We start from the raw sequence: 14,684 nt of genomic DNA on the forward strand, positions 1-14,684 counted from the left end.
TATCGCTTGTTTTCCTACTCATTATTAATAATTAATAAAAGTAAAATAAAATAATAATTACAATAAATAATAATTGTCAAACGAACTACGACTTGCCGATAAACAAACCACGGAGTAAATGATTTGATTATCTTTATATTAAAATTATTCATTATTATTATAAATATAAACATTATTGATTATAATCAAGCTATTTTTAAATTTTATAGTCCCATTCCTATAAATAGATAATAAACGTACAGCTTGGAAGTTTCATAGTCGTATAGCCGACGTACGACGCACCAACGCGCGAGACGCGGTGGAACGTACGAATTAAATTTAATGTAGAATAATAATAATATGTCAGCATAGTAGTTCTGTGGTAGTAAAGTACGTTATAATATTGTTGTAGTGGGGAATATACGTTATGAACGGAGTGTGTATACCACAAAATAAGACTCAATTCGGTACTTCGGTATTCGGTGTAATCGGTACTCGATATGGCTGTATCAGTCGTATCATAGTATAAGGAATAAGAAGTATGCTCAACACGAACCGTGTTTTCGTCCTAGTTCGCGCATGTGCATTGCCTTGTGTTTTTGTGCATACTGCAATTGTGCATTCGTGTCTGCTCGTGTTGGTTCGGATTCATGTAATCGGTTCGCGAGTAATGATTATGGCGCCTTTATTTAAAACATTATCTCACTATATAATAAATATAACCATAATATGGTGTACAGTGAATAATAGTAAATATAAGAATTCTTTACTACTAAATGTTTATATAAATTAACAATTGAAAATTGTATTTATTATTTATCGAATCATTCAACCATTATCAATTAACCTTCAAAAATCTTTTATTTATTATTTGATTTGATTACCTAGTTTTATATTTTTATTAGGTATGTGTATTAATAATTAATAATATATATAACATTATAATATGTTATTAACAAAATTAGATTGATTATGTAAATTAAAATATAGTTAGATAATGATTTGAATTTATTCATAGTATAATATATTATTAATAATATCAATCAATAATCCTAACAGCAAATGACGTTTTTTTTGTTTCACTAGTTTATACCGACAGAAATTTTGATAAATACTGAGTACTGATTTATGGAATTCAAAATGGCAAAAAGTATATACAAGCTGTTTAACCTACCAAAAAGTCAACAAAGACTAGAGAAGAATATCTAATTTCAGATAACATATTTGGAGCAAATAAAGAAATTATGACATATATATTATAAAATAATTAGTTTCTTAAAAAAATTTGAAATGTACAACTTATTATATATATATGAGCCTAATGTAAATATCACAACTGTAAAAATAAGTTTAAGATAATATAACCTTGTAGTTAATGCTGAAACAATAAAAAAATATATATATATTTCATTGTAAGTTGGTTGGAATCATATTTTTTGTTTAGAATTCTAAAAATGTCTAATAAATTATGTAAAATTGAAATATTTTGAGTTTTTATTTTACTACATAGAATATATATAACTTGAACTAATTACATTTAATCAACACAATTATAAGCTATTTTGGATTTTTTCTGAACAGAACGCTTATAAATTGTAATAAAATAAAATAACTTGTGTTATCATTAAACAAACACATGTAAATACAAAATATATGAATAAATTGAATATTAATATATAAATAGCTTATAATTTATAAATATAGCACACAGAGATATGATAATATCATGATTTATTCATAATTCATGTCAATTATTGTTCCAACACATGTACTAAATACTAAATAGTTATATTTGTATGATTTGTTGTTCTGTGCTTTGTTGATTTATATGACTATAAAAATATTGATCATTATATTCTGTACTTTGTTTAAATAATGCCTACCTGTGCCATATATACTTGTAATTTGAAGTCCAACAGTAAGTTTTATAATTGAATTCATTTAAACTGTTTGTAGGAATTAAATTTTAGTGTAGGTATTGGTTCATACATTAAATTTATAGGTTATTCAAAGTGTTAAATACATCAAATTTTTAAATGAAAAACACAAATAATATATAATTAAAAACATTTTTGAATTGTCTTTTTATCACTAATATTACAATTTTAGAAAACCAGGTACCTTGATCTGGTGTATAGTAGGGGTCAATTACAAAAATAAGTAAAGAACAAATAATATTTTAACGACATACATCTTTATTACATTATTTAAAAAGTGTGTGTGTATAAAATGTGCATCACCTGCAACCAGTGCTCGACTTGGCAAATTTAAAGTAGGGGGGCTCTGTTAATTTTCAGCACACGGGTGCTGAACCAAGATGTGTTAGAAAATTGTTTCAGCTACCTACGAGGAATGGGTGCTGCAAATACTCATCCAACACCACTAGATTTCCGCTACAGGTAACTTGATTAATGGTAAAAGGTATGCTAAAATGAATAATATTAATTATTAATATAATAAAATAATAATAATAATAATAATAATAATAAAATATTACTTTTCATATACTTTAGGTTACGATGGTACATTCTGGGAAAGTATAGTTCAGTAGTTTTCTCAACAAACAGAAACACTGATGAAAGCTTGACAGAAGAATGCTTGTTGGATTCATCTGAGGTACTGGTTGGTAGCATAATGGAAAATGCTGAACTCCAAATGTGTTCTGATGAAAATGTATTAGCAACTAACAATGAAATGAAATTATTAAATGAATTTGAACTTGAGGTAAAATAAAAAAAACAGATTATTACTTACATATTTTTAGGTAGGTTCTCCATAGAATTTTTTATTTACTTAGATGACTGCTAAAAATGAATATATACCAGAAGATATGTTTGAGGAAGACAGCCTAACATACATTTTAGGGTATACAGCTCATAAGTTTAAATCAAAATATAAAGATTTAGTAGATAACGGTGCTACAAATGAATGGATACAAGCTAAATCATTTGGAACACTAACACAGCCATCCAGTATCCTCATAAGTGTTGGCAAAATCGTAGAAGTACTATTTAAAAAATTGAATGGAAAAGGTATTTAAATTCATATATGTAACTATAGTAAATATATAAATAATACTTACAAGTGATTATTGACTTTCTTTTAGATGACATAAAGAAAACTTCAGGACTAATAACTGAAATAATGGAATTAACCAAACATCAAGTGCACGACGTGATGGTTCAAGATGAAGTCTTAAGGTCAATGATACGAACGCGAATTTATCTAAGAATAAGAGAATTAAACAAAAAACAAAAAGATCAATTAATTGATAAACAAAAACATAAAAAAATTCAAAAGTTTATAAAATAAATGTAATTAAAAAAAATAATAGTATAATGATACGACTCACATTATCCTAGCTATGATTAATTCCTAATTCCTAAACTAAACTACCTTTGAAAACATCGAATAAAAACTATAATAAATTATACTATTTTAAGTATTTTACAGTCTAAAAAATATTAGAATTATGAAAAATACATTTCAAATTTTCAACATTTTTAACTTGAATAACCGTATGGCGTATGACTGTTCCTTATACTATGGTATATACGAAATATATGCATGTGACGTCACCATGTGTTTATTGTTGGTTGCCTATATTACCCCTTAACGAAATATGCGCAGTCTTATCATTGAGCATACTTCTTATTCCTTATACTATGAGTCGTATCACCGATACGGTGATACGACTTAAGGACAACTTGGTTTTGGACCTATTGCACCTAAAAGGAACGAATAGGTGGAATCGTTCCGATTCGTTCCCCCACTGGACTCGTTCCATTGGAACGATTCGTTCATGAACGACCCACCACTAGACGCAACGTCTAGACGCAACGTCTAGACGCAACGTCTAGACGCACCTAGGAACGCGTACCTTAATTGTTTTTAATTTCTAACCAATTAAATTAAAAAAATATATAAAATATTAAGATATGTTCACAACCATGCGAACGCAAGTATTTACACGTCTGACACTGCTGAAAATTTGTAAATTATATATTTTCAATTTTGTCTAATAATTGTTGAATACAAAGTATAATCTAAGAATATTAATGTATGGTTATCGAACAGAAACAAATAAGATAAACTATAATTAAGTTATTAATATTTAACTAATACTTATTTCCCATATTATGCATATTGCATAGTGCATACACTTACAATTTATACGAGTACTATTATCGAAGTATGAATTAAATCACCGAAATCGTCTAAATTTACGTAATATGTAATAAAAAGCAGACATTTTCCAAAATATGTAAAAATATGTAAAATAAAATATGTCTTTTTTCATTGCAAATTACGTGAAACGAATTTATCATTTACAATAATTAATTTATCATGTTTTAATAAAATTATGTATTTACATACAAATCCCAGCCCTACTAATATCTATAACTTAAAATAACAATTTCGTAGTAATTACTAAATTCTTATGCTTACTTTTATGTTCGTGGAATGGATCAATCAAATACAGATACGATGCTTCTCCGACAAACGAGCGAAATAAAATAAAACAATTTTAGACATTCACATTTCACAGTATTATTAATTGTATAATGTATATATATATTATATTATATTGTGTATCGTATTAGATAGTATGGTTTATTCAACAGTAAACAACGTTTATTTTTACAATTTCCCGCCCGGAGGAAAATAATATTAATAACCGATAATACACGAATAGTGAAATGGCCGATTTTATTAAGTTATTTCAAGAAATACGAATATATTATGCTATTAATAAATAATTAGATATAAATTGAAAAAAAAACTATTTTTAACCCAGACCAAAAGACCGGACCGGACCAAACCAGTGAAAAATATATTTATGATTAATCCAAACCTAACCCATTATATTACTTCCAGGCCCGGAAACGCCTAAACCAAGAATATAAAAGCAAGTGACCGGACCGGACCTAACCCGATCCCGGTCCGGGTTGACCCGGGCCCGGGCTGATCTCTAGTGGACAGTCTATTTCAATGGATTTATTTCCCGTTTTTGAAAATCTTTTTATCTTAGACATAGGATCGATTTCCACAAATGTAGATAGTAAAGTTACCACGCCAGCATGTGGCGAAAACTTCTTGACTATTGATGTTTGCCAAACAATAATCTGACGAACCTCGTGGTTTTTAAAAAAAAATCCTTTTCATTAGGTAATAATACATTATTTAGTCGATTTCTGCGAACCGTGCCCAAAGAACATACTTTACGGTTTTTCATATAGGTACACCATCAATGATACAGATGTGAAGTAGTTATCGAAATAAACTTTATAATTCATATTTTTTGGAATTATTCTACATAGTCGAACGACTACATTTCCCGAAGCGCCAAAATCTGGTTCCCATGAATACCTATAAGCGTCATTGTTTTCCTGGCCACTATGCATTTCAAAATTGTAGGAAAAACCAGATACACCGCATAATACAACAAATTTGTATCCCCACTTATGGGGTTTCATTGGTAGATATTGCTTGAAAAAATGACAAGCTTTAGTTGAGCATAATTGCTCACCTATAGATAAAGCTTCTTCTAAAGGTATAGAAGCAAATCATTTTTTTAATGTCTCCATAACTGGCCTAATTTTATGTAACCTATCATGGCCCACGTGGCCTTTAGGTAACATGTTATTATTATTATTGAAGTATATGAACTGTCGAATTTGTTCAAATTGGTTGACGCTTAGTTAGTACTCATCTGGCGACTGCAGTCTGGCCGATCGCGGTGCAATCACCCTGGTACTAGGAAAGGAGAAGTAAATAATACATATATGTTGCTAAAAATAACAATGTGACACGGTCCCGCGCAATAGCTGTTTGAATTCAATCAGCCTTTGTGCAGAAATCCGCGCCATTACTTCTCTTCTCAACCGCCAATCGACGACGGACGATACCGACGCGCGATAAGCGTTTTTTTTATTTATTTATTTTTTTATTCATATCTTGCTGTGCGCAAGTCCTCGTACGGTATCAATACAGATCGCTCCTGTGCGCGTGCATTGTATGGCACGTACTGTGTTGTGTGTGTTGTGTGACCCGTATGTGTGTGAAGAGTGTCGCGCGCGATGAAAGGTCGGTCATTCGCGGCGGGAATGTGGTTGGTGCTCGTTTGAGCGTCGCCATCGTTGTACACATACGGTCTGCCCGACTGGTAATTGTCGTGATCGCGAGTTGCTACTTGTACGGGCGATGGGTGGTTGGGGAACCGCGGGACTGGACTGTTGAGTGGCTGCTGTGCTGGTGCTTGACGTGTTTCCGTAAAGAAACGTGTCATGCTTGCCTCGAGCGCCAGTAACGACTTTGAGTCGGTCGTTTGTGGTAACGTTTGTGTCAACATTTTTAAATTTTAATTGTTCCGCTGCAGTTTTAAATATGTCGTTCGTTGTATTTTGTGCGGACCCGCCCTGTTGACTGATGGGTTGTGGCTTGCTCAGTCCTGGCTGTCCGTCCGCGTGCGTATGCTGGGCAGTGGGCAGTAGGGCCCGCAACGCTACCCACGGGCGACCGTACGTCGAACTGGCTTGCCGCTGTCCCTATCAGTGTTGATGCGGCGTACGGCTGCTCTTCCGTACTGTTCGTTGATCTGGCGTTCACCGGCTGCACAAACGAGAACCGCGCGTTCACAGGGTCTTGCCCGCACTCCCGAATGTATTCCTCCAGCCCACGGTTATCTACACAGGTTGGAACTCGCGCAGTTGCGCGTGGTCACAGGCGGCTGACACGTGAACTAAAAGCGCTAGTTGTTTCCGACCCGGATCCGAATACAATTTAATTTAAAAAGATACATTTTCTACAATCTGTATAATTATAAACTTCTCGCGACTACCCAAAATTTGACTCACGACCGCTGTGGGGTCGTGAGTCACAGTTTAAGAAACGCTGATTTAACATGTTAACCAAAATAATATATTTAAACTATAATGTAAACCACTCGTAAAGGTAAAAACTAATTAGAATAAAAAAATCATCAAAAATTTCATTTATTCATAAAGTACAAGATTATTTCATGAAAAATTAAACAAATGTATTTGGTTCATTGCTTCTCTGCTGTGAATTGGGTGTAAGTGTAGTACAGTTTTACCTCTGTAATTTAACTAATTACCTATAAATATAGTATAATGATGACTGTATTTTTTAAATCTGATAATGTTCTTGTCCTATATGTGTCGGATTCTCATGACCACTGTATTGTTTTGATATTGGACCTAAAAATTTCTAAATACACAGAGAAAAATCAAATCACCCTCATTGAATATTATCACAAAACACTCCTGTTGTTATGTGACAGGAATAATTAATGATTCTTGTAACCTGTAAGATAATGAAAAGAAATAAAAAACTCATGAATTAAAAATAATTGAAAAAGCAGCATGCAAATTTGAAAGACATTATTATTCAAGCAATTTGCAAATAAGCACTGTCATACTATGTATTAGTTTTTGATAACGATTAATATTGAAAATAAATATTTAAAATACATAAAATATTTTATCATATAAATACAAATAAGAAATTAAAAATATTGAATATTGATGTTATAATTAGATAATGAAATTTTAATTTACTCAATTGTTAACTATGTATTATACAACTTTGACACTTTTTTCCCCTAAGCCCATTTTCCCCTAAGCTCTGCGTCTTTAGGTATGCAAAATTGGGCAACTTTTTCGAGATTACTTGAATACCCAGAGGTGCAATCAACAACAATACACTTCATAATTATAGTATTATATAGGTATTAATTTCATTATTACGAATTTTCGGTAAATTTTTAATGAATACAAATAATAATAGTCACAAATATCGTGTTTACTGTAAAACAGTAAACAATTTGTTTATGTTCGAACTTCGAATACAACGTAATTATTATCAAAAGATGAATTATTTTATTATTATGCTGTTATCAAATGTAAACACACATAACCAACAAGTTCAGTAATTGTCGATTTCTTCGTAAATTTTGTCGTTAAGCAGTAAAAAGTCAAAAAGCCACGACAATGTTCTATAATAGTATGTAGATTTAGGGTCGGAAACAACTAGCGCTAATAGTTCACGTGTCTACCGCCTATAGCCGTACGTATACACAGTGTGATATTGCGCGAGCTCCAACCTGTGTAGATAACCGTGCTCCAGCCTAATCACGAGATCTGGCTTCGATCCGGATATACTGATACCCCGTGCCGTGCATTCACTCCGTAACTCGGCCGTCGTCAACTGTTGTATCGTTTTTCCAGACATTTTGTATTACTACTTTTGACAGTGGTAATCCAAAAATGGTCGATACACTGCTGAGAGGTCTAGTCGTGTAGAGTGAATTTAGAACAGGAGAGAAACTTCGGTGGATATACGTATTTTTCTCGCGGCGTTACGGAAATACGTTTAGGTATTTGTGTTCGCCGATATGGGTCAGCTGGTGGCGGAGGCGCGTTTCCAAATATAGTGTAACTAGGTCAACGGCCTCGGCGGCGGCGGCTGAAACCTGTTTTTCTCGGCGGCGGCTTACGACGACGACAGCGATACCGGTTTTTATGCTGTATCCGTACGCTGGAGGGGTTGTGTTATTTAACGCTATACTGCTCTAATCTTATAACTATTTCCCACAGCCGGTTCACGGTTATTCGCGGTCGCCACGGAATTCCCCTTATGTACCAGAATAGTTCTTACGTAATTCTAACTCGGGAATCCTAGCTAACTGGAAAACACCGACCTGGCTAAAATCACTTAATACTAATATAATAAGCACTTTTCCGAGGTATGTGTCAGCGTGAACAAAACTCTTACCTTTGCGTTGACTTGAGGTGATTTTTAGTAACTGGAAAGCGTCCACAAACTGCCCCACCAATTTTTTTGACCAATATAAAACCATGATAGGTTTTTATTGATTTTCGGTTATCCATGACTAATAAAAATAAACATTAGGTTAAAATTCAATAAATGTTTTATGAAAACAAAGTTAAGTCAATATAACCTGATAAACTATATCTATATCTATACAATTAATATCATGGATAGACCTTGGTTGAAATAATATTGACAGAGATTTCTAAGTAAATACATTCTACTCTTGATTCTATTGTTATCAGTGTTGTGCTTAGATAAAAGTTAAATATCTAGATATAGATAAGATATCTAAACTTAAATTTATCTAGCTATAGATAGATACTGTAGCAATTGAATTTATCTAGATATAGATAGATAAAATAATTTTTATCTAGTTACCTTGGTATACAATTACTTAGTATTATCTCAATATTTAAATTTATAATATTATTTGAAAATTAAAATGACTGTATTTTTATTACAATATTCCAAACAAGTAAAAAAAAATATATATATATATTTTCAATAATGCAAAAAAAAGTATCTTGTTACACGCATCTGTATTTAATTTTAATACTCTTTATTTTCACTCCCATTAAACTTAATATAAATAATAAATATAAAACAATACATGTTATTATGTGAAGTGATATCTATCTAATTAATAGATAGGTGAAATGTTTTAATATATCCATATTTTCTACGAAGTTGAAGTAAATTCAAATTCACTATAATTATTAATTATTGAATGTAATAAATAATAATACATATTTATAAATTTTAAAAATTAATACACCACCTTGTGCTCATGCTCATACTCAGTTCTAGTTATAATATAATATTATACCAACTTTAGTTTAAGATAAGTTTTTTAAGACTTGAAATTAGTTTTTATTGGGATTTTCCTGTCTTGTGTACAAATATAAAAATATCGTTAAACAACATAGGTGTTTATAACATTATAATTTATTTATATAAATATAAATACAGTATACAAACATATTAATATATTATATTAAAAAAAATTTATGAATTATTTTATAGTAAGATTAAAATAACATATTAACAAAGTATAAAAATGCTTTCTTTTGCGAATATACATAAACATATAAAAATAATAATAAATTTATTGTTTAGATCGGCAACACAATAATTTATTAAATGTTATATCACCAAGACGATTTCCCCTTGAAGTCAAAACTTGAACAGCACCACTAAATAATCTTTCTACAGGTGCTGATGATGGAAGGGTTGTGTTGTACTTCAAAAATATTTTTTTAACTATAGGATAATTATTTAACATTTGTAGTTCTTTTTTTTTTGAATTTAAATATTTTAATACTTGTACATTTATTTCTTCATCTGGAGAATAATTATTTGAACTTTGATCACATACATTACTATAAAACTCTTTATCACTCATATTATCACTGTCATCTGCAGAGTCAGAATTTGTAGTAACTAAAGAAGACATCAAATTGCATTCATCGTTGAATACTTTTTTACAAAGATCTTTATACCGAACAGGTACCCAATCCATTTTGAATTTTGGATGACTGATTGATGCTATTATAAAACTTTTACTTTTTGGTTCACTTAAGTTATATAAAAAACTAAATCGTTTTTCGAGACTAGACACAATTGCGAGGCTTAACGGTTTACAATATGTTAACTGGTTTGACTGTATTAACAATTTTCTTAAAACTAAAAGCGTGGGGGCAACATAACCTAAGAAGCTGTTCTTTTCACCCTGTAATTTATCCAAGGAAAAAGCTAATGGTTTCATTACGTTGCAATATTCTTCAATGAATGCCCACTCACTAACTTTTAATTTAGGCAAATGTAATTTTTCAAATAATATACATACATTAGTTTTATGATTAGAAATTTTTTGTGTTGCTTCATACAATGAATTCCATCAAGTTACCACAGGAACTGGGAACTTACACTTGCAAATGTCATATATTGTGTCTGATGCTGCTGTACTTCTACTAGCTAAATTCCAGAAGTGTGTTAATTTATTAAAAGTTGACTTAGAAATTTTGTTGTAATCATTATTAGAAATTTTAGATATATCGCTGGCTGCAATCAAGTTTAAAGTATGTGCACAACATAGCATATGCTGAGGTAAAAAAAAACTACCATTGTTGGCTAGGTTTGATTCCAAATTTAACAAATTATTCAAATTAACTCTTTCTGAATCCAAGTCTGAGCAGTCAGATTCACTATCAAAATTTGAACTCTCTGAACTATTTCCATCAAAATTTCCCACATCACTTGTACTTGCTTCTTCATGAGGTGGAAGAGAAGAGAATACTCTGAATGCCTTACCAAAGTTAGAAGCATTATCTGTGACAATATGTGTTACTTTTGATAGATCAATTTTGTAAGTTTTTGTAATTTCTATCATAACCTCAGTAACATTTTGATAGTTGTGGCTTCCTTTTATGCGTATACAACCAATGACATATGATTGGCGAAAATATGTTTCTTCGTCTATGACGTGACAAGTTATTCCTACAAATAAACTATAATAAATTATAAAATAATCAATATTAATAATGTGCATAAGAAATAGTATATACCCATGTAACTTCGATTATTGGCACTCCATATATCAGCTGTTGCACAAATATAGTCATGTTTTGCAACTAAATTGGTTAGCATTGAAACGTATAGTTCATATTTTAAATCCAATTGTTTTGATAACTGTTTTCTACTTGGAACAATATCATCATTTGATCCAGTAAGTCCTACAATTAATCTTTTGAAACTTTTTTTTTCACAAGTTCTTAATGGGCGCATTTCATTTACAATATATTCAAACACTAAATCCTTCACCTAAAAATGAAATAACAACAATTAACACACTAAAAAAGTGTTATCTAACACTTAAATGGCTTACATATTGGAGGTATTTTGTAAAAAGAGCATAATCTTCATAATGATATGTTTTATGGAATAAAACTATAAAAAAAATAATCTATTTTTTAAATACAGTGTAAAATTCAGGAAGTATATTAGTTAATAATATAAGTACTTTGAGCATAACTTTAGATAAAAATTAAATAATACAAAAAAATTGTTTTTCTTATTAAAATAAAAGTAATTTTAAATGTATATAATAAATAATAATTAAATAATATTCCAATAAATGAATAAGTGAATATGAATGATAATAGGAATTATATTATTTGTTAAATTACTAAAAATAAAGGCTATTTGTTCATATATTATGAGTTAGGTTAGGAGGAATATAATTTATTATCGATAATTATTCATTTTAACTTGAGTTATTAGTTGGTTACATATATAAAATGATTACTTATTAAATATTTTATAATTATTCCAGTACCTAATATATTATAAAACTTATACCAAAAAACAATTGATAGTCAGGGATACTAAAAATTTTACAAATATTGTAGTAGTTCTATAAAATAAATCTAATGTCTAAAGCACAGTATAAAATAAAAACTATAATTATTAGAAAATGTCTCATAGTGGTGTGTGTATTGTATTATTTTAAATTTTAAAGAATTCTATTTGTAAACATAATTTAATTAGATAATTTTTTTGTTTCTATTCATCATTCAACTAGTACAATAAAAACTATATCAAAATAATAAATAAAATATGTATAATATTCTTTAAAGTAATTAAAAAGACTAGTATATTGATTTAATAATTATGATATGACATAGAAAAAAATGTATTAAAATGCATCTTTAAAAACTGAGGTATTAGGTAACTAATTAAGTAATTAAGTAAGGTTAATAAAATATTATCACAGATTAGATAAAATTAAAATTTGTTTTTTGTAATCTGTATTCTGTGATATAGGTAGTGCCTGCCTGAGTATTAAACTACCAAGGCTGGGCAAGTTAACGTTTCTTTTTAACTCGTTAAGTTACAAATTACTCCTATTTGTTTTTGTCAACTTGTTAAGTTAAACATTAACTTTGAAAGAAAAGTAACTTAACTTAGTTTTAAGTTAAAATTTTCTAATTTGCAAAATAAAAAATTCCCGACATAACAATGTTTATTAGATAGATAGTTTTTCTTTACACTCATGAAAATTCCTGGAGAAATTTAAAATGATACATCAAATTATTAACTATCAAAAAACCTACTTTTCTAAAACCCTTATTAAAAAATTTGCATTATTCTTTGGACAAAAACTAACTTAATTTAAATGTTTTTGAATAAAATTAACTTGATGTTAACATGTTAATCTTAAAATAAAATAACTTATTAAGTTAAAAGTTAATTTGAAAAAAAGGAACGAGTTAATTAACTTAACGTTTTAACTTTTAATTCGTTAATGCCTAGCCTAGTGAACTACAGTAAAAATAACCACAAATTCCTATTGGTTTGATACTGTTGATTATTTTAGGACAAATAAATTAGAAAAAATCTGAATTAATAATTACCATGTCTTTATTAATTTTTTTTGGACGAACATCAACAAGTTTGGTTTGAATAAAATTTGAATTTTTCTTACTTCTGGCTATTTCAACTTTTGGAATTAATAATGGATGTTGAAGCTATAAACAAGTAATTTTAAGAACATTAATTCATAATTTTATGTAGGTAATTGTTATAATTATAGGTGGGAACTAGGTACCTAAATTATAAACATAAAATATTATGATACACTTTGACATTTTGTTCTTAATATTTAGATATACCTTGACTCCTTGTAAATTGTGATATTTTATTATTTATTATTGTTACCAATAAAAAATTAACCACAATGTTTGGATTTAAAATAAATTGTTTAAAAAACTTACTTTAATATGACTTAACAAATTGCCACTCGACTTAGTTGACGCGCACTTATGTTTTTATGACAGTTAACACAAGATGCTATTATTTTATCACCATTGATCGACACCAATTTGTAAAATTCAACAAATAAATATTGAAATTTTGAATGATGCGGTACATTTTCGGTCGACGATGTTGGTGAAACGTCTGTACCAGTTATCGGATCATCAACGTTTTCATCCGTTTGTAGACGAATTCTTTTAGTGTTGGGTAATGATTGAATCAAGAAACGATCCATTACAAAATATAAAATATTTCTCCAATAAATTAAGTCATAGACAAAACTATAAAAACTATAGGAAACAGGAACACTGAACAAGTTGAGGACGAGTGTGCGCTGCGTACAATACGAGAAGGATATCTCACACCAGTTAATTATTTTGTTGTACAATATAGCATACCCATACAAATTCGTATAATCGGGGTCTGGTAATAATAATTATTTATAGAGGCTGCTCAGTTGTACTACTTGCGCTCTGGGTGGACAACGCTCGAAGTTCTGTTATGATACAATATTACATGAAGGTATACGAATTTGTATTTTTTATTCATCAATACAATTATTCCCCATATTTGTAGTATATAAAACCAATACAATTATGAAATAATAGACAATAGTGTACTATGCAATTTCAAAATCTTAATATATGGTAATTGGTTAATATCATAGGGTATAGACCTCTAAACTAGGTCTATCGACTATGGTTAATATAGTGGTCAACCAAAGTAGAAATGACATTACCACATGCGGTAAATTTAGCAATTACACTGTGTGAGAAATACAATAAATTAACACAAACAACATTTTTAAAATAATTGTTATCACAAACATGAAACAAAAAGCTCTTATAACTCCTAAAATTTAGTAGCTGCCTAATGCCTATTATGTTTTATACTTACTCTTACTATGGCTGATATAATTATAAAACATGGGTTTCAGTCTGTGAACTTTAGTTTTACATTTCCTAATAATAAAGGAGAGAAATTGGTGAATAGTGGCCATGTATTTAATGTACTAGAAATAAAATCCATTTTCGGGC

General features: G+C 29.6%; 1 protein-coding gene and 1 pseudogene across 2 annotated transcripts; one reads left to right on the forward strand and one right to left on the reverse strand.

Moving 5' to 3' along the window:
• Positions 1 to 2,488: 2,488 nt before the first annotated feature.
• On the forward strand, positions 2,489 to 3,332 carry LOC149060227 (uncharacterized). Its single transcript, XM_089215833.1, has 3 exons — positions 2,489 to 2,703; positions 2,777 to 3,011; positions 3,086 to 3,332. The coding sequence occupies exons 1-3, from the start codon at positions 2,614 to 2,616 to the stop codon at positions 3,289 to 3,291; spliced, it is 531 nt and encodes a 176-aa protein (XP_089071959.1). The 5' UTR covers positions 2,489 to 2,613; the 3' UTR covers positions 3,292 to 3,332.
• Positions 3,333 to 9,940: 6,608 nt separating this feature from the next.
• LOC149060228 (uncharacterized) lies at positions 9,941 to 14,174 on the reverse strand (annotated as a pseudogene). The gene is made up of 4 exons (XR_016191897.1): positions 13,608 to 14,174; positions 13,248 to 13,361; positions 11,400 to 11,655; positions 9,941 to 11,331 (listed from the first exon to the last, which is right to left on the reverse strand). The product of XR_016191897.1 is annotated as an uncharacterized LOC149060228 (transcript).
• Between the last annotated feature and the right edge of the window lie 510 nt (positions 14,175 to 14,684).

The sequence above is a fragment of the Diuraphis noxia genome, unplaced genomic scaffold, assembly GCF_037042655.1.
Source record: "Diuraphis noxia isolate RWA-SAM2 unplaced genomic scaffold, SU_Dnox_SAM2 contig0001, whole genome shotgun sequence".
In the NCBI taxonomy this organism is placed as follows: domain Eukaryota; kingdom Metazoa; phylum Arthropoda; class Insecta; order Hemiptera; family Aphididae; genus Diuraphis; species Diuraphis noxia.